At 31.4% G+C, this 20,377-nt stretch overlaps 3 protein-coding genes across 5 annotated transcripts; 2 read left to right on the forward strand and 1 right to left on the reverse strand.

Annotated features, from left to right (window-relative positions):
- The first annotated feature begins 1,924 nt into the window (after window positions 1–1,924).
- Window positions 1,925–6,335, forward strand: LOC106769987. The gene is made up of 3 exons (XM_014655810.2): window positions 1,925–2,080; window positions 3,951–4,886; window positions 5,954–6,335. The coding sequence occupies exons 2-3, from the start codon at window positions 3,963–3,965 to the stop codon at window positions 6,173–6,175; spliced, it is 1,146 nt and encodes a 381-aa protein (XP_014511296.1). The 5' UTR covers window positions 1,925–2,080; window positions 3,951–3,962; the 3' UTR covers window positions 6,176–6,335.
- A 3,313-nt stretch (window positions 6,336–9,648) lies between these two features.
- Window positions 9,649–11,639, reverse strand: LOC106770851 (protein transport protein SEC13 homolog B-like). Its single transcript, XM_014656680.2, has 2 exons — window positions 11,480–11,639; window positions 9,649–10,780 (listed from the first exon to the last, which is right to left on the reverse strand). Exon 2 carries the CDS (start codon window positions 10,774–10,776, stop codon window positions 9,871–9,873), a length of 906 nt encoding a protein of 301 aa, XP_014512166.1. The 5' UTR covers window positions 10,777–10,780; window positions 11,480–11,639; the 3' UTR covers window positions 9,649–9,870.
- A 4,223-nt stretch (window positions 11,640–15,862) lies between these two features.
- On the forward strand, window positions 15,863–19,040 carry LOC106772769 (serine/arginine-rich SC35-like splicing factor SCL33). 3 transcript variants are annotated; one of them, XM_014659352.2, is made up of 6 exons: window positions 15,863–16,060; window positions 16,964–17,129; window positions 17,546–17,623; window positions 18,238–18,399; window positions 18,558–18,626; window positions 18,733–19,040. In XM_014659352.2, the coding sequence occupies exons 2-6, from the start codon at window positions 16,981–16,983 to the stop codon at window positions 18,860–18,862; spliced, it is 588 nt and encodes a 195-aa protein (XP_014514838.1). In that variant the 5' UTR covers window positions 15,863–16,060; window positions 16,964–16,980; the 3' UTR covers window positions 18,863–19,040. The 3 variants fall into 3 exon arrangements, with proteins under 3 accessions (XP_014514838.1, XP_014514837.1, XP_022640629.1); XM_014659351.2 differs by having other exon boundaries at window positions 15,865–16,060; window positions 18,537–18,626; XM_022784908.1 differs by lacking the exon at window positions 15,863–16,060 and having other exon boundaries at window positions 16,946–17,129; window positions 18,238–18,400; window positions 18,535–18,626.
- The last annotated feature ends 1,337 nt before the right edge of the window (window positions 19,041–20,377 follow it).

Below are 20,377 nucleotides of genomic sequence, written 5' to 3' on the forward strand. Positions count from 1 at the left end.
TGATCCCTTTATTTCCTCTTAGATAAAAAAAAAGAAATATTTTTTTCACAATGAACATTCAAACTAGTGGAACCGAATTGAAAAAAAGGTTAAATGTCTTTTTTGTCCCTGTTTTGGTTGGAAAAATTCGAAATGATCCCATATTTTTTTGTGTTCAAGTTGGTCTTAAAGGACGTAATTGGTGTTCAATTTAGTCCTTTTTACAAACGCCGTTTAGATCGTTAGCGGTCAATTGTCCAACTGTGCAGTCAGAGAATGAAATGTCATTTATTGACTGATGTGGATTTATTATTTTTGAAATTCTTTTTCTGATATTAGGCTTATTATTATTTTCAAAATTAAATTAAGGGTATTGATGTCTAAAGGGTTGATTATGGTTTGGAAGGGAGATCTGTTGGGAAGAACATCAATGAATGGCCCTAACAACACCCTATAGTCCAACGTTGCCGGAGATATCGTCGCTGGCCGTATCCATCAGCTCCTCCATTGTCGCAAACTTGTGCCACCACCATCAATTAAAATCCAAAAACGCAAGAACCAGGACCCCTACCTCCAAATTTCAAAAAAAAAAAAAAAAGAACACAAGTACAGGAAATCTACAAATTCCAATTTGAAAACAAAGATTTCAACTCCTCCAATCGCAACATCAGAAAAACCAAGAACAGAAACCCCAAAAAATTCCCAAATTCAGAAACCCTAAAACCAAACCCCCAAATTACAAGATCAAAACCCCCAACCTATAGTTGTCAACCTGCAGAGAAGAAATAGAAACACAAGAACAACCCTAAATCACAAGCCAAGAATGAGCATATAAAGCCTCAAAACTGCAACGCATCCTCCTCGTCAGCCCTGGCGCTACGAAAAAGGAGTTCGCGCCTGAGGGTTTAGGTGTGGCGGCACTACGGTTAGGTGGCTAGAAAGAAAGTAAGGTTTCGATTTTTGGTTAGGCTAAAGGTTGAAGAAGATGGTGATGTGATTCTTTGTTTTGTAATGAATGAAAGTTGTTCAATCTAGTCCTCATTTCTGTTAATTATTTCCAAATGTGGTCCCTATGATGATGACTGATCTAGTCCACGTCAGAGCATAAATGACAATTCACTTTCTAATTGCACATTTGGGCATCTCGTCGTTAAATTTCTAATTGCACATTTGGACATCTCGTCGTTAAACGAAGTTTATAAAAATGACTAAATTGAATACCAATTACGTTCTTTAGAACCAAATTGAACACAAAAAAACATAGGGACCATTTCGAATTTTCCCAACCAAAACTGAGACTAAAAAAGACATTTAACCTTAAAAAAAATGAAATTAACATAAGTGTAGACCTTAAAAAAAAATAATTTATAAAATAGCATTTGAATTATAATTTATAAATATATTCTTATTATTATATAATAGAACAACTAATTTTTCATTCGTTTATGTAAATAAGTAGAATTGCCTATTAAGAGATAAAAGATGATATCAAAGAAGTTATGCATTCACTTTGATATGATCATGTTGCAGCTGTTATTGTAAAATATACAATTTATTATTAATTTTATTTATATTCGTATATTTAATTTTATATTTTACTTTTAGGTTTGATAATTTTTTTTTTAACTCAGTTAATTATCTATAGTAAAAATTTCTTGTAATAAAATTAAATATATATATATATATATATATATATTTGTTTGATAGCTATTTTCTATGAGTTTTTTAATTAAATTTAATAATATTTTTATTTTAACTAATAGAAATACATACACTAAGTTAAATTTAAATAAACAGTAAGTATTATTTAAAAAGTAAAATTGTGAAAAATTATATAAAAAGAAGAATTCTCTTGTATAATAATAGAAATAATTATGTAAACGTTAGTTTTTTTAATCTTTTTATCATAATTAGGAGAAAAAAAAAAGGGATGGAGGTATTTGCATTGGTTTTAAGAGATCGTGTTCTCGAGTATCAGTTCATCAGCTTCTTCCTTAGATCTCATTTTACACTCATCAGGCCACCCTTTCTCCGGCCACCGTCCACGGCAGCTCCGGCAACCACTTTTTGTTCCCTTACTTTCTCTCTTTCTTTGTCTCAGGTCCCTTCTCTATCCTCTTTCTTTCTCTTTTGATCTATTCAAATTTCAAACTTTGATCTTCTGATTCCGTACCCATTTTACGATTCTTCCTATTCGTTAGAAAACCCTCGCTTTTGTTTGGGACAGTTTTCTCATTTCACCTCCTTTAAGGGATTTCCCCCATTTGTTATGCTTCGAGCGGTTTGTTTTCAAAGATAAACCATTTCGTCCAATTTTCATATTTTTTTACAGGATTTGATGTTTTTAATTTTGCGAGTTGCTTGGGATTATGTGATCATTTATAGATCATTATTTTCACATACTTACATTTGACTTTCTTTAGTGCTAAATTCGATGAATATTTGTGTAAAGTTAAAAACCTTTGGCTGGGCTTTCACTTTTCATCAGCTTGTGAAGACTGGTTTTGCTTTAAGGCATTATGTTTTGTAGATGGATTTATTCCTATGTATAGTGAATTGTTGTTTCAAGTTTGAGGAATTGCTTGCTTGGAAAATGTTTTATTTTTGTGTATTTTGTATTAAATCTTGTACTTATGCTTTTGTTATTCCTTCATAGTCTTTTATTTGAGATTTGTTTTGCCTTTTCTACACTGGAAGTTACTGGTTGACAGAGGGTTTAGTTAGTTCAGAATATTTTTCACTTGCAAATTGTTGTTTGAAACTAACTATTTGCATTGTGTGTTGATAGCAGAAATATGCCTTCTCAAAAGGTTGAAATATGTCACCAAGACATGATCAATGTGTGTGTTGACAGCAGATATGCTCATTAAAATAACTCAATTTTTAGGACGACCACATGTGATGTTTATGATATTTCAAACGATTAAAATAAATGTCGTGTAGTATTTAATCTAGCTTTATTCATTTGTTTAAAAGATGAAATACCTTAGTATTTTTATAAAAGAAAAGGAAAAAAAATAGCTCTAAGAAAATTAAGTGAAAGATAATTTTTTTTTCATTAAAAGTTTGTTTCTCTTCTCTCTTGGATCCCTATTGAAGGAAATGAAAATTGCTAAAAAAAAGCTTCTACTTTGCTTCTAAACATATTTTAATTTTTAACTTTAAATTAGTTTTGTAAAAAAAATTGACATTGTTTCTTTGGTAAATCTATGGAAGCATTTACTAAAGAAAAACATTTTACGAACATGTAGAAATAGGAACAGAATAGAGTAGTTTAAATTCATATATGTTAACAGTAAGAATGGGCATTTAGAGCAGTTTGGGTATAAAACAGATCAGAATAGGAAAGCATCACTTTTTCTATTTGTCTCCTAAAATTAGCTGTGCCATTAACCTCAATCAATCAATACGTTCTTCCATTACACTCTGATGTTGTTGGAATCTATGGTCTTTTAGATCTCATAAGCAAAACATATATTGGTATGTGATTGTTTTTCCACTTTTTCTTTGAATCTTTGTCGTTAATCAGACGGTTCATACACCAAAACAAGGTTTAAAATCTTGAGCATTCTATGTTTTTCTGGTCGAATGGCTTAATAGGACGGAGTTCCACTGGAATTTTGGAATTTAGGTGTTGGGTTTCTTGGAAATTGATCAGAAGAGGTTGAAAAGGCAGATTTTTCAAATTTTGATTTATTGATATTTACCATCAATGGTTTTAGGTGTAATATGATGCTCTCTCGTTCTCTTTCTCTCTGTGTTATCAGTAAATGATGTTGATGATATTGTATGGAATAATGAACTGCGATCATGGGAGATCTAGTCAATGATGTGAAGTAGATGATGAAAATTTTCTTAAATAAAATAGAATTTTATAAATTGGAATAGGTTTTTTGTTTGTGGTTTTGGTTTTACAAGAGTGAGATGAAAGAGTGTATGATGATGTTTTTGCTTTTGAAACTTACTTTTAGGTTTTATCAAGAATGGAGTTACCTTCAAATAACTTAGATGTTGGGCCTAGGCAGATTGAACATGAGAAAGACGAAGGTCCCTCGTTGCATTGTGATTTTTGTGACATTGAAGTAGTTCACAAGCTGGCTCAAATGTTCATGCCAGCACTAGGCTGTGCCTGTGTTGATAACACAACAGGAGATCCCTTCAAGACCCCTGGTTTTGTGGCTGTTGATTTGAGAAAGGAGATGATAGAATTTGTCACCCAAAAGAGTGAATTATTTGTTGCTGAGTCTATTATCTCTGAGGACGTTCCTGACGGTGAAGCTTTGGAACATCCTTTTGATATCATTTGTTTTTTTGTTGACGAGTTTGTTAATTCAAAGAGAAATTTGTTGAGTCAGTTTTCTGGGTGGTTGCTAAGTGATAAGAGAGAGGACAAAATAGATGATTTTGTTCAAGAGATGGAAAAAAATGGTTTTTGGCCACTGGATAGAAGAGAAACACTTGCCAAAGATTTGCTCAAGAACGTTGACTTCAAAAGCTCATTTCATTGTGGTATGAGTTTTAAATCTGGAGAAGATCTTGCCAACCATGTTGATGCTTGCAACTTCAGGTCTGTGGTATGTCAAAATGACGGGTGCAATGATAGATTTAGTGCTGGTCAATTGAAAGAGCATGATTCAACTTGTGATTTCAAGATAGTTCCATGTGAACAAAAGTGCACAGCTAACATCTTGCGACGTGACATGGATAGACACTGCATAACTGTTTGTCCACTGAAGCTTGTCGATTGCCCTTTCTCTGCCATAGGTTGTAGATCTACAATTGGGCAAAGTATGATTAGAAAACATTGTTCGGATGATGTTGAGTCTCACTTACTACTAATACTTAAAGGCATCCATCAACAAGCATCAGACAAAGATCTTCAAAGACGTGTGGAGCAAATTGTACAGGTTAGTCAACATAAATGCCATAGTTGCTTTTGGTTTAACAAACGAATTATGGGACTGAAATCTAGTACTGATATTTTTCTTGTTAAAAAATTTTCAAGTAATAAATTTTGTGCTTGAAAACATTATGAACACTTGAAATAGTTTCAATTTAACTACTGGGGGAACACTGGAGAAAAATTTATTCATTTATAAGTCAATGGATGGTTGATTACGTAGTTGTTTTTTGAAGTATGGCTACCAATCCTTTTTCCTCTTGCATTCCTTCTTGTTTAATTAGTCACAGACATCATTAAATAGTTTTCAAGGCTTGCTTTTCATTTTATACTTTTAAATGTGTTTCCAAATATAGTATTATTTAGTTTCAGTTCCAAAGAGGTCTAGTCTAATGTGAGGAGGTAGAGAGTAGGTTAAAGTTATGCAAGTAGCTCTTGAGTTTGTAGAAATATGGCTGCTAATTTAAACTCATTACAGTGATTTGCTCCCCCACATATAAAATCTCAAGCGCATAATTGGAATTTAGACCTACTTCAGTTTTTAAAGATACTCATGAGCAATAATGCACCACAATCTGTTGATTGGTTGACATGCTATGTGTTCTGAAGCATATAAATTGGATGTCTAAAAAGAAGATAGAAGGTATAGTTATGGCAATCATTTGATAATTTTGTCAGTATTAGTTTTGAAACAGGAGGGTAACTCTTATTTTGGTTGTGGCTATATGCTTTATTATGAGTATTATATTACGTTTTAGTTGTCTGTGAACATTCTTGTCAGACATCTAACTCATGTTCCCAATTTCTGTTGCATTTCCTTTCTATATTTTGGTTTATGGTCTGAAAATATTATTTAAGTAGAGAGTTGCCATTAAAAAGTGTTTTGAGGGAATGAATTTGGTTTTTAACCTAAAATTAATTTCCATTTCTGTGGCCTTAGACCATCCCTTGTTGTATTAAGAAATTGTAAAGTTTATCAGTAGTTTCCATTTATCTTCCCATACTATTGGGGAAGAGGTAAATAAACTTTTCTCAGTATTATCAATATTCAGACTTTTAGTTTTCACATTGTAGACCTCATCGAAAAGCAAATTAGCAGAGGCTAAGGATGTGAGATCTTTTAAAAGTATTGTGAAGGACCTTGAAGTTAAGCTAGGGTCTCTGGAAGTGAGTGCCAAGGAGAAAACATGTGCAGAAGTTTCCAAAAATGAAGACAGTGAAGACAATAGAACTGGCGAAACAAAGGGTGTCAATAAAGAGGATAGTGAACACACGGAAAATGGAAAACAAGTGTAATGCATAACATAATCTTACAATATCATAATTCTCAATTACAAGAGCATGTTGTTACTGTATAGCATTTTATTAATTTCTCTAATTTTGTTAAGTTTTAGCATGATTCCTTAATATCACTTGTAGGATGCGATTCATTAATATTACTTCTGGTTCAGTCTCATTTCTCTTGTTATTTTTTCATTCGATTATGTGGATTATTTTTGTGATTCTTGGTGATTTTAACTGAATGTGATTTTTGTATGGATAATAAATATAAAAATAAAGAAAAAAAGATAATTTTGACACATTATGTTGTTTAGGTATTGCAATAGAAATTGGTTTTTAGGTTTTTAATGATCAAAATGACTTGACTTCAGTCTACAGGTAATAATAATGCATTGAATTATGATGTGAAATAGTAAAATAACTATTATAAATAATATAATTTAAAGTATCTATGTAGTAATACTAATATATTTATTTTCTACTGTAGTCAATATCTTTATATAGTGAAAATTTAAATTATTGTTTATCTCATATAGAACAAATGATATATCATGTCTTATAAAAACAAGTAAAAAGAAAATGTAATAAAGATTTTAATGATAAAATTGAAATAAATATAAAACCTTAGAAGCTATGTTTATTAAAAAAAATAACTTTTAATAGAAACTAAAAAGTTTATACATTTTGAGATTTAAAAAATAACAAAAAATAACAGGAATTTAATATATTATAAGCATAAATATGATATATAAAGCATAAATGTCTGATATGTGGTAAAAATCTAGTGCATATTTGAAGCAAAAATTAATATATTATAAGCACGAATATCTGATATATATGTTTTATTTTAAAAATTCAAAAGTTAATCTCAATTATCCAATGTGTCATACGAGTTTCTATTTGCATTCATGTTAGCTAAAGTAATTAAAATATGCTATCTGACTATATTATACAATAAATTATATTTTTCATTTTTTGTTAAAAAAACACTACTTTTAATTGTCAAAATAGTTTAAATAACACTTTTAAAATGCTATTAAAGAATACTTAGTGTGTTTTAAAAATAGAGATACGATTTATTTTAAAGAAACTAAAAGTGAAATTCAAAATATTAACGAGAATTAAAACTAGAATTTTTTTCTCTATAATCTTTTATTCAATATTAATTGTCACTAATTTAATTTCTAACATTTTAAAATATTACTTATTAGAATAAGAAGGAATCAAACAATTAAGTCACACCGATAATATCTAAGGCTGAAAAAAAAAACTGATCTGTACTGTATTGTAGTTAACTGTACTATATTGTACTAAAAATAACTTATCCATTTCTAGTAACAGTTCAGTATACTATCTTATGGTTCAGTTTCTAAAAACTGAACTGATAACAGTTCAGTTAACTGGTGAGAACTGTATCTACTCTTACATTTTTTCTAATTTCAGTTCAATTGTTTCATCTTATAAAAAAAACTTTATTTAATAATAAAATATTAATAAAAATAACTGTTCACATAAAAAATAATAATTAATTTTTTAAAACAACTTTTTTAACACAAAATTTATATTTTTATCAATAAAAATAAAAAATATAATTTACATTTTTATATTTTTTAAGTTAAATAAATAAATATATATATATATATATATATATATATATATATTTATTAATAAAATAAATAAATAATAAAATAATTTTCAATAATAAAAGAAATATAAATAAAATAGAAAATAATAATATTAAATAATTAAAAATCAATTTTTATATATTTATGAATAAAATAAAATAAATATTAAAATAAATTTCAATTAAAAAGAACATGTATTGCTTTATTATTTAGTTTAAAAATTAGTACAATTCAGTTTAAAATTAGTATAGTTACTAGTTCAGTTCAATTTATATTGTAGTTTAGTTAAAATTAGTATAGTTTACAATTTAGTTAATAGTTCACTTAGTGTAATTTACAATTCAGTTAATAGTTTAGTTCAATTAGTGTAGTTTAGAGTTCAGTTAATAGTTCAGTTAGTGTAGTTTACAATTCAGTTAATAGTTCAGTTCAGTTCGTATTGCAATTTAGTACAATTCAGTTTGATAAAACAAAAAACAGTTCCGTTCAGTTTGTCCGAACTGTTTTACACTGAATTGTTTTACAGTTCAGTTCAGTTTTTAGCAGTGCAGTACAGTTCAGTTCGATTTGCCCACCCCTAATAATATCTTTAATTACATTCTTTAAAATGTGTTTTCTTTAGAATATGAAAATTTAATTACTTAAGCATCACAAAAAACTATATCCATCTAAATTGTTTTATACTTTATACTTTATCTATATTATCAAAATTCACGTAATATATAATAACTAGATTGTATAAAAATTAGATTAATTTGATTACCATTTATAGTTGTTTAGTTTGTGAAAGAATCAAAATAATATTTAATTGTAATTCAACAACCACATTACGAAAAGTTACATTCTATAAATAATTTGGGTTTTATTTATTGGTAGTTTCAATCCACTATTTTGTAACAATATCTTTTATTTTCAATTTTCAAAAATAAAAAATTAAAAATCATAATTTCTGTGACTATGAGCAAAGGAACAAATGAAATCCATCTTAATTTTTTGTTAAAAATTTGTCTTACAGTATATTTTTCAAGAGCTTTATATTTATATATTTCTCGTGTTTTTGAGTCCTTTATCTGCCGCTTCATGTTTTGGTTTTTCTTTTGCTCGTATGCATGTAAACCATAATTATCTATTAGCACTAAAAATTCGGTAAAAACATACACGAATTTGTAATTGCCAGCATATATTCTTATTGTACAATACATGGTGTAAGAAATGCATAACACTAACTCTTCTATGAAACCGCAACATGTGAATTCGTCGATCGTTTTGTAGGAGAAAGTATTTCCCTAAAATTATAAGGAGAAAATCTAAATGGAATTTTGCTTTGAAAGCTCATCTCTTCAATTTTCATATCAAATTTTGCTTTGAATGCTGCACAATCTAACTAAGCAAAACAGGAAAAGGGAAGTTTTCTTCTACTGAACAGAGAAATCCAAACAATCTTGGCTAAAAAGTCATATAAAACCTTGTGCAAGCAACGCATGAATTTTATTGCTTGTGATATCACTGCTGATTATCTCTGTTACTAAAATTAAATCATTCTTATACCACAAGTCAGTCTCAGTTCTATGGAAGCACAAGACAGTTGGAAATATCATAATGAGTTCACAGTTATTATCCACTTTCCCCTGGCTACCTTGATATGCACTACAAAAATTAAAATAGGTTTATCCCAGCAAGTAAGGCCAATTACATAGATCACACGATGTTATCAAGTGATGTTTCTCTCCATCAAAGGCTTGGTTAAAAACCAAATTCTCAATGATATTAAGACAAATGGTGATGGATTAATCATGAGCAGCCAAAATTAAATGCAACAGTTTATGCAACTCCCAGAACAGAAGTTATTGTCACAATATATACTTCAAAAACATTCTTCTAATCTTAAATCAAAATAACTCCAATTGATGAACTTAATTCTTCCGATCACAGAATATGCAATGAATCACAAACATCAATGAACTAGCGGATTATGAAGCTCAATTAATCAACTGTATAATATGCAGGGAAACAAGATGTCAACTATATTTCAAAACAAAATTCTAACCATTTTCAAAGTAATAAACAAGGCCTGCAAATCACATTCTAAGGCTCCACTGTTGTCACCTGTTGCCATTCCCCGTCTACTGCTTCATTCCACAATGTCACATTGTTGTTCCCATCAGCCACAGCCAGTATGTTTCCTGTCAGTGACCATGACACTCTCCAAACAGGTGTCTTGAAATCATTCAAAACCTTGCCTTCCCACTGATCACCCTCTTTTGCCACGGTCCATATAACCACTTTACCATCCTGCGATGCACTAGCAATAGTAGATTTAGGTAGCCCTAAATTGGGCGCCCAAGCAACATCTCGAACCCAATCTGTGTGCATATTAAGAGCAGGGAAGCAGTCCATCTTCCACAGTCCATTGTTGAGCTTCCATACCTTCACAGTATTATCACAGCCACCAGAGCACAGCTTTTGCACAGGATCAAGTAACCCTGCACCAACAAGGGCACCAGGTGCCGTTGATGGTGCCCATGACACAGAAGTGACACCAACTGGGTGAGCCTGATCAATCACAGCACTGTCCCAGCCACCGTCTGCTCTTGCAGTGAAAACAGATATATTTCCATCTGATGAGCCACAAGCCAAGCAGAGACCCAACTCGTGGGGTGCCCATGCAATAGAATTCACGGATGATTTGTGCTCATCAAACACATGAGCCTGAGTCCATTCATTTTGGTTACCCTCCTTCCATACAATGACACGGCCATCATAGGAACATGATGCAAGTAGAGAACCAAACTTAGGGTGAGCCCACACTACTTGCCAAACAGGTCCTTGGTGACCAGTCAATGTTGCTAGATGCTGAGAGGCCGTGTTGCTCACTCCAATTATCTTAATTGTGTGATCTGATGAAGCTGTTGCCAGTCTCTTACCATAGTAATCCATCGCAACATCATGGACCGTGTCTTGGTGACCCGTTTCAACCTTCTGAGAAGGCATATTTCTGCTATCATCATACACACACACACTGCAATCAGTTAGTTTCAAACAACAATTTGCAAGTGAAACTAATAGCTAAACTAAACTAAACCCTCTCTTAACTAGTCACTTTCAATGCAGAAAAGGTAAATGAAACCTCAAATAAAATATAATGAAGGAAAAACAAAAACATAAGCATAAGATTGAATAACATAAACACAAATATATAACATTTTCAAGCAAGCAAGTAATCAAATTTCAAAAAACAATTAACTACAGAAAACAATAAATCCATCAACAAAAACATAATACTAAAGCAAAACCATATTCCCAAGCCGATGAAAAATTAAAACCCAGCCAAAGGTTTCAAATTTTACACAAAAATTCATCGGATTTGACATTGAAGAAAGAAAACAGCAATAACACGCAAATTATGATCCATAAAGTCATAAATTGCAAGCAATTCGCAAAATTAATAACATCAAACCCTGCAAAAAAAAAAGGAGAGTTGGGGGCAAACGGTTCAACCCTAAAAATAAACTGCAACTAGCAAAACAAATGGGGAAAATCAAGTAATGGAGGTGAGGTGAGGTGAGGAAATTGTTCCAAAAGAATAGAGATGTATCTAATGAATAGGAAGAATCGCAAAATGAGTACGCAATCAGAAGATCTAAGTTTAAATTTAAATAGATCAAGAGAGAAAGAGAGTGGAAAGAGAAGGGACCTGATAAAAAGAGAGAGAAAGCGAGGGAGCCAAAGGTTGCTGCCGGAGCTGCCGTGGAGGGTGGTGAGAGTAAGAGTGGTCGGGTGAGTGTCAGATGAGATCTAAGGAGTAAACTGAGAAATTGAAAACCAAGACCGGGATTTCTTATTTACTACTTACAAAAGAAAACATGTTTGTTATACATGTATACGTTATTTTCAAAAGATAATCAAATTATAATTATAAAAATAAATGACATTAGTTTTTATTTATTTTTTAGTTCAATTTTTATGGTAAATAATTATTTTATTTTCAAATTATTAATTTTAAAAAATTAGTTAGACTTAAAAAAATAAATATTTAAATAACATAATTAGGAAAACAATTATTTTAATTCAAAAAAATTACTTATTAAAATATAAAGTTTAATCATTTAATAGGTTTTTATACGTGCTTATTTGTGTTAATTAGATTTTCATGTTTTGAAAGAGCTCAATTGGATCCTTTTATGTAAAATTGAATCAATAAAACCTTGTTGTTAAATTCTGTAGATGATGTTAAAAATGTTGTTGGATGGTTAGATGAGGTGGTATCTCATAAGCATGTGGCAAATAGGTAGACTTAAATGATTTTTTAATTTAAAAAAAGTTTAAAAAAGTCTCTGCCACATCACCACCTTGACGCATCATCATCATCATCATCTCCAGACAAACCCTAATTTCTCTCCAAGAAACCCTAGTCGCTGCACCATCCAACACCGTCACCGCCATCCTCGCCAACAACTGTCCTCTCCAACGCATCACGCGCCACCACCAAAGCGTCTTCTCCATTCTGTTGCACCTTCATCACCTTCGCATCTCACCGAACCTGTCAATCATTCTCAAAAAACAGAACCTAATTTCCAAATCGTTAAGCCCTCTGTTGACGTAACCTCTACACCGTAGCAGCACCACCATGGAAATTGCAAGCCATCGCGATTCAACCTTTGTTCTCGCGCCACCACCCAATGCAATCCCTTGCTATGCCGTGACCATCAATCTTCACCATTTTCACCCTCACACCAGCCAAATCGTCGTCGTGCCAGTAGCATTATCGTCCAATCTCCACCACAGAATCGTCCACCATACGTCGCTGTTGCAGATCGCGAATCGCCACTCTTCTCCACCACTAATTGTGTCGTTGCTTGCCTCCACCTGCAACCATATTCAGACCTACAAGCAAACCAGAAGCCAAGTTCAAGCGTCGTCGCACCATCTACAGCGACGAGATCATCTTCTTCACCATCAATAACCAGAGAACCACAAACAGATCTACAAAAAACCAAGATCGGACCATACCCTAAATGTTGTCGTTGTTGTAGATCGCGAACGTCTTCTTCCACCTCACGCAGCTCCAATCGCGCGAATTGCCTACAGATTAACCCAAGAGCGACCCACATATCTTCGTCTTCTCCATTGACGCACCAGAAACGAAACTCGCGAGTTCTTTCATTCTCCATTACTTCAAACGTAGAAACAGTGTATGAAATCACAAGGTAAACTTTCTTCAAGCCATAATCTCAATCTCGATCCTTCATCCTTCCTTGAAAGCAGCTCACGGCACAAACACAAAATTCTCACTCATGACACCGCAGGAAGCCTTCCTCCTTCCCTCCAATCTAAAACCATAATTTTGGGTGGGAAAGGGGCTCACACGTGGCAAGGCCTCATTGGCCACGTCCATCTAGTCATTATGTGGACCTCTTTATGTGTCACGTGGTTATGAAATGCCACTTCACCATTCCACCACGCAACACATTTAACTTATCCATGAAATTTTACTGCAGGAGCTTTATTGATTAATTTTACATAAAAGAGACCCAATTGAACTCTTTCAAAATACCGGAACCTAATTGACACAAATATGCACAAAAAGAGACATCTGACACCTCCGAAATGATTAAACCAAAGATAAATTTAGAAGAAAAAAATGTACACAAAAAATATAAATCTCCTTTATATGATACTGGTATAAATAATAAGTTAAAAAAATATCAAATAAAAATGGTTAAACTAAAAAGAAATGGATACTTAAAATGTAAAATAATCTACAAACTAAATAAATAATTAATTTATATGCCTCACCCTCTTAAAAGAGTAGTTTTCTCCTCTTTCACTTCTTCATCTCTTCTTCCTTTACTATATTTTACTCAAATCTCATATTCTTTTTCAAGAGAAGTTCTCATTGGAGTCATAGTAGAAAACTCTACAAGACTCACCCTTTGAAATCTTTAGTAAAGTGAGTTCTCTTCTCCTTATTTTCTAGAAGTTAAATCTTCGTTTTTTGGTTTCTTGCTTTTTATTATGTTGCAGGTGGTTTATTTTTCTTATGTTAGATATATTAATTTTATATTTTTCTTATGTTTTATTTTTAGTTAATTTGTTATTATTTTTTATTTGTATTTTGGGCTTAGTCTATATTTATTTTATTATAAAGAAATGTTTATCCCTGTATTCAACACAAGAGAGATTAATCACATACACACTTTTCACTATATTAACATGGTATCTAGAGCCTAAGGTTTTTTAGAGAAAAAAATTTATATTGTTTCTGTCACTACATTGGCTGCTGCCGACGACAACACCATCTACCACTATCAGCGGCGACATCGTCTATCGCTGTCGTCTATTCCTGCCACTACCAGAGTTTCAGTTTCAGCCAACAATTACACAGTTCTTATAATCTCGGTCAGGTGACCATCGTGTCGTCAATGACGCCTACATCAAAGCTCCTACGCACTCTCAATGCCTTTTAAAGTTGTGAATCTGCTATTTTTTTTCCGTCCTGCGTGGTGGCACGTCTCATATCCTCGTAGGAAACGATTGAGAGTGTCGATGTCGTTCTTTTTTCTCTTTTAAGTTTGTTATGCATTGTCATACATCTTGTCTCCTCTTAGGCAGCTATTGAGAGCATCAAAGTTGATTTGTTTTTCCTTTTTCAAGTGCCTGTAGAATATTGGATTTTTAAGGTTTCTCTCTTCTGTTTATCCATGACTTCTTCTGGTGTTGTCTCTTCTAACCTCCCTTTTGACTTGTCTATATATGTTTTTCTCTCATGGCAAATATGACTTTTGTTAGTTTTTTATAACTAGTTCTTCAACAATGACTTCTTTATCCACTAGAGGTCAATAATGCATTCCTTAACGGTGATTTGCAATAAGAGTTTTACAGGAGTAACCCTCGAGATTTGTTGTTCAAGATAGCCTTTCGGGTTGGTATTTCGTCTTTCATGTCATCTTCTTCACAAATCATTAAGAATTTGGTGTCACTCGAGTGTAGTTTACTAAGTCTTTATGGATTGTAATACATACGATTTGTATGCATAAGTTTGATGAAAGTGTTAAATATATTATCTTTATTTTTTTTTATCTTTTATCTTTAGTTATTTTGCTATTATTTTTTATTTGCAATTTGAATTTAATCTATATTTTTTCTATTATAAATAAATGATCATGTGTATATTTAAAATTAGAAAGATTAATTACATATATAATTTTCATTTCATTCAACACGTTATAATGAACTCAATGAAACCATGTCAGTGGACTTTAAGAATTTCAACTAACTCGAGGAAGCTAATTCTTTACTTTTATATATTTGATTTTATTGAACTATTGAAGTTGGGATATAAAATCTTTTATTTTATAAAATTAAAATGTTTTAGGGGTTTTGTGTGGTATAAAATTTGAACCTTTCAATGATGTGTGATAAATGCGATGATTTTGTCTAGATTGATTTGTTTATCGTAAATTTAATGTGGTTGAAACTTGTATGATTTTAGAATAGTATGTTAAAATATATATGGAAAGAATTTAAGAAAAAGTATTGACAAAATCAAGATTAGAAAACATTTTCTTAAATCTTATAATATTACATGCTGGAATTTTTTTTAAAATATTAAATAATATAATTTAAATATTATGATATTATGTAATTAAAAAATTATATAAATTGTAATTTTATTTTAATTTCACATAATATTAGAATTTAAAATGAAATTATATAAAAATATCAATCCTATTTATTAATGATATAAATTTATAATAAAACTGTAATATATTTTAACAATATTTTTTTATTTTAATAATTTTAAAAAATTTAATTTTAATATTATATTATAATGATAAAAAAGCAAATATAAATTTTTTTCTATTATGAAAATAAAAAATAAATATAACAAATTCCGAGACGATGTAATAAATATATATATATATATATATATAAAGTTTGTTTATTTTTTTAGTTTTAAAAATAAAAATTATTTAAATAATCTTGATCTTAAAACTTAGATTAAAAATATTTAAAACGTATAAAAAAACAATAGATGTATGCGTAATAACAAACCTATAAAGAACAGGCATGAGAGGCTCAAAGTTGCAGGCCCATTACAATAACCTCACGGTAACCCGTGCAATTGCATGTACTGGATCAGACCTTCCTGTTAGAAGTTTCGCGAATATAGAAGAGCCAGGTTACAAATATTGCCAAGGAATTTAGGGCTCGGAATCAAACTCTTTCCCCATCTCTCTGCAACAGAGATTGTAATTCGCTAATTGTCAATAAGGTAATGTTAAAATCTTTGATATTCTTCTCATTCCATTCTTACATCTTTCTCATCCTTGTTTCTTGGTTCGCCTGTGACGAAATTGCTAATGTGTATTAAATTGCGATAATTATCTTCTTTAGGTGATGGAATCTCTGTTTGATTTTATTTGTTTTTTAAAATTTTATTCTGAATTGAATCGCACATGATTAGGTTTTCTCTGTTTTGAACCTGTTGATTCTCCAGTGTTGTTTTGGAAATTATGGTTCTCTAGGAATGAACTCCTCTTCCTTTTTATAATTTCTTTGGATTGTTTTTTTTTTTTTTTTGGTGACAAGGGATTTTCATTGGGATAAAATCGATAATTATTATTTTTTGGCTGACTTATTGACTATCGGAATTGTTTTGGAAATTGCCCTTCTCTATGTAGTGGATCTGTTTTTTTCTAATCTTCTTGAAAGGTAATTTCGGTTGTGGATCATATTAATAATGATTAGGTTTATATGTTTTGAACTTTCATCCTCCAAAACTGTTTTGGAAATTGCTGTTCTCAAGGCGATGGAATCTTCCGTTTTTTAAATTTGGGTGAGAAGGGATATCCGTCTCGATAAAGTTAGTTATAATTTTTTTTTCTCGGTGGTGGATATGTTGATTCGTCGGATTTGTTTTTACGAAATTGCTGTTCTCTCGGTCGTGTAATCTTCTGCCTTTTTAGTTTTCTTTGGAAATTTTGGTCGTGAGTAATTTCTGGCTGGATAAAGTTTGTCTGGATAAAGTTTATCATGAATAGTTTTATGATTTTTAAATCAGTTGGTTCTCTAAACCTGTTTTCCTTTTTTTTTTTTTTTTTTGCAGTGGTTAGAATTTTTGCCTTTTGTTTAACCAGAGTTGTGGTGTGTTTTCATTGTATTTTCGTCTGTGTAGGTGAAATAACATCAAATATGAGGGGAAGAAGCTACAGTTATAGTCCGTCACCTCCAAGGCATTACAGCCGAAGAAGGCGCAGTCCCAGCCCTAGGGGCAGATACAGAGGACGTGATAGAGATTTGCCAACCAGTCTTTTGGTTCGAAACCTTCACAGAGATTGCAGGTATGTTTGTCAAGGATTTTTGCATTTCCAGTAAGTTTTTTTTTTTTTTTCCGTGGTTTTTTGCAGTGTTGTTATTGTGTGTAATGTGGATCAGGATGTTTGAGCTTTCTTCTTTGTTGCTTGAATGTTACTTTGGCTTATCTTTTGTACTTAATGGAGTAACCATTGGTCCTAAAATTGGTATGTCAGACAAGGAAAAGTTTTTCTCATCTTGTACTACATCTATATATAATTTGAACATTTTTCCTCTCATCTTCCTGATGAAGAAGCTTTGCAAAAAACGAGCTTCTTTTAGTGGGGTAGCTGAATCGAACATGCTTGGATTATTTTATTTCTGAAGAAATAATGGTTACTTATGTTATCAGTATTTTGAACGACTTTGTTTGTAACGCTAAACTTTTCTATTCATTTTACAGGGCGGAAGATCTGCATGGTCCATTTGGCCAATTTGGTCCTGTTAAGGACGTTTACCTGCCTCGAGATTATTATACAGGGTATGTGGTTTTTCATTGACTAAAACATGGTTCCTTGTGTATTGAAAGATTTCTCAGTGGCCACTTTGATAAATTGCTCGTGATATTAAACTACTATGAAACTTTCAATGTTGAGCTATGCCTGAATTGGGATTTCAGAAAATTGTGGTGGCTTTTACATAAGTATTTAGTTTTGCCACTTCTTTCTCAGTAATAATTAATACTCCAATTATTTTATGGGAATTTGGTTGTTTTATTGAAAGAGTTGAAGACACAAATGAAGTAATAAGAGTACTCTCTTGAAGAGAAGAAAGAAGTAATAAGAGTTCTATTCAAGGATATGTAAGTAATCCTTGAAGGTTTGGATGGTTGAGTTTGAATTCATTGTGAAGAAGTTCAAGTCTTGAAGAGAGTTCAATCTCGATTAATTCTTTGGCTTCTACAAGGTTAGCATCCATGCGGTGTTTATTATTGATTTCTATGGAATGTTGAGAGTGACTTGTGATAATTTGGAGTCAGGTTCATATTTGTGGATATCTGCAATAAACCCACCTTCCTCCTAATGCTGGTGTGTTTAGTTTTTAAACCAAACCATGCCTATAATGTATTTGATGATCTTGAATGTTATGGTACAGGGATCCAAGAGGTTTCGGGTTTGTCCAGTACGTGGACCCAGCTGATGCTGCGGATGCAAAACATCACATGGACGGTCAAATTCTTCTTGGTCGCGAGTTAACTGTAGTGTTTGCTGAAGAAAACAGGAAGAAACCTTCTGAAATGAGAGCAAGGGAACGGAGGTAAGGAAATAGACACTTGGTTGTAAGGCTGATATATACATTAGTGTTGTCGCATGATCACATCAATATGAAAGGGGCTTTTCTTTATTGTTACTCCATGTTTGTTTCCTTTATTCTTTAATTTGATCAATCTCTAGGGATCGATCATATGATTACAGGAGATCGCCTCGAACCTATTCTCCTAGTCCGGACTATTCGTCTTCTCCAAGACGAAGACGACATTACAGGTTTTTGTTTTTTGATATTAAATTAGCTTTGTTTGTAATAAATTTAAATAATTTCTGATGTAAATGATGCTCAGTGTTTGTACTCACCACCTTTATTGTAATTCAGGTCAATCTCGCCAAGGAACAGAAAATATAGCGATCGATCATACTCTAGATCACCTTATGGATCAAGAAGCCGCAGCAGAAGCAGAAGTTACAGCAGGAGCTTGAGCGCAAGTCCTGGCTACTCCGGGTGAATAGTGCGTGGAAAATGCTACTTTAATGTTTTTACATCTTGTGTGCCGATGATGTACTTTAGATTCAGAGTGAGTATTTTGTTAATTTGGTAGAAAGAATCTGTAGTGACTTACGACATTCCTACGCCGTTATAATAGTTCTATTGAACCGGTGGTTAAATTAAGTTTTGATCTGTCACATATATTCTTTTTCACTGGTCTATGATTTTTTTGAAAGAGATGATAATCGAACTTATAAATGAAGAAGTTTCTGGATGAGATATTAGAATGGGAGATACATGAAAAAAATGAAGATGAATTAAGAAAAATAAGACAGAAAAGAGAAAGAGGTAAAAGGGTGGACCATAGTCTCTGACATTATTAAAGAATTTGTCTTTGAAATTTTGGAATGTTGACTTGACGCTAGTAAAGAGCGTATTCCGCTGATATATTAGATTCTTATCTACTCAAAGATGTCTATAGTCTTATATTTTAATTTGATATTCTTAACCATTGAACAAATTATGTTAACAAGGTTTTGTTCCAACGATCTCCAACTTATCTTTTAAGCATTGATTCATCCTCTCTAATTACCCATTTGTTTCTGGATGATAAAATAAATTGATGATAAAGTTGCTGTATATTTATTCGATTTTAACTTATAGAAACGGTTCTTTTAAAATACGAGAAAAAATAGGAAGAGAGACATGAAAATAAAGAAAAAAATACCATAAAAAAAGATGGACCTTAGACCATACTTCCCGGTGAAATTAATGTAGTTTTGTTGATGTAGGTATGACCGTCTAGCTAGTTATTGGAGAAATGGTCTAGGAGAGGAATATGCTAGAGTCTGAATTAACCAAATCTAGTTAAAAGGTAAAGTAGTGTTTATTGAGTATTTAAATATGATTAAGTTTATATAAACTATAAGATCATCTCGAAAGTATTAGATAAAGAAATAAATAATTATATTTATTACAAATGTAAGATTTTATTGGATTAATTGACAGGTATAACGTTTGGAAAATAATAAGAAATTAAAAAATATATATAAATTAATGTTTTGATTGTGATTCGAAATCCTATACCCGAAACAAAACAAATAGTTAAATGAACCTGTGTTTTATTAAATAACTTTCATTTAGATATGTGACGACCCTCAGATCTTAAAAACTCAGTTTTCATGTGCTAACCACTCCATATTTCTTTCCGTTCCAACTAGTTACACTTTTTTTCATCAATAATATACATGCACATAAATAATACACAAATTGATCCACTTTTTTTTTCAGACTAATAAGATTTATTTTTTGTTTATCTAATTTCATATTATATATTATATATTACAAATCTCAAATCAATTAAAAATAAAATAAATTTATGATATACAAATACATGTAACCTTTATAAGTAAATTGAATTCTAACATGTTATAATAGAGACCTCTTCTTTATTGAGAAAAAAAAAACACAAATACCAGCGTCTCACAAATTCGATTTTCGAAAAATTGAAGTCTGAATAAAGTTTTATTAACAA

The sequence above is a fragment of the Vigna radiata genome, chromosome 8, assembly GCF_000741045.1.
Source record: "Vigna radiata var. radiata cultivar VC1973A chromosome 8, Vradiata_ver6, whole genome shotgun sequence".
Classification (NCBI taxonomy): domain Eukaryota; kingdom Viridiplantae; phylum Streptophyta; class Magnoliopsida; order Fabales; family Fabaceae; genus Vigna; species Vigna radiata.

Coding starts and splice junctions, on each gene's coding strand:
- LOC106769987 (XM_014655810.2), top strand. CDS start 3,963: ATGGAGTTACCTTCAAATAACTTAGATGTTGGGCCTAGGCAGATTGAA. Junction 4,887..5,953: donor GTGTGGAGCAAATTGTACAG/GTTAGTCAACAT, acceptor TTCACATTGTAG/ACCTCATCGAAAAGCAAATT.
- LOC106770851 (XM_014656680.2), bottom strand. CDS start 10,776: ATGCCTTCTCAGAAGGTTGAAACGGGTCACCAAGACACGGTCCATGAT.
- LOC106772769 (XM_022784908.1), top strand. CDS start 16,981: ATGAGGGGAAGAAGCTACAGTTATAGTCCGTCACCTCCAAGGCATTAC. Junction 17,624..18,237: donor CCTCGAGATTATTATACAGG/GTATGTGGTTTT, acceptor GTTATGGTACAG/GGATCCAAGAGGTTTCGGGT. Junction 18,627..18,732: donor AGACGAAGACGACATTACAG/GTTTTTGTTTTT, acceptor ATTGTAATTCAG/GTCAATCTCGCCAAGGAACA.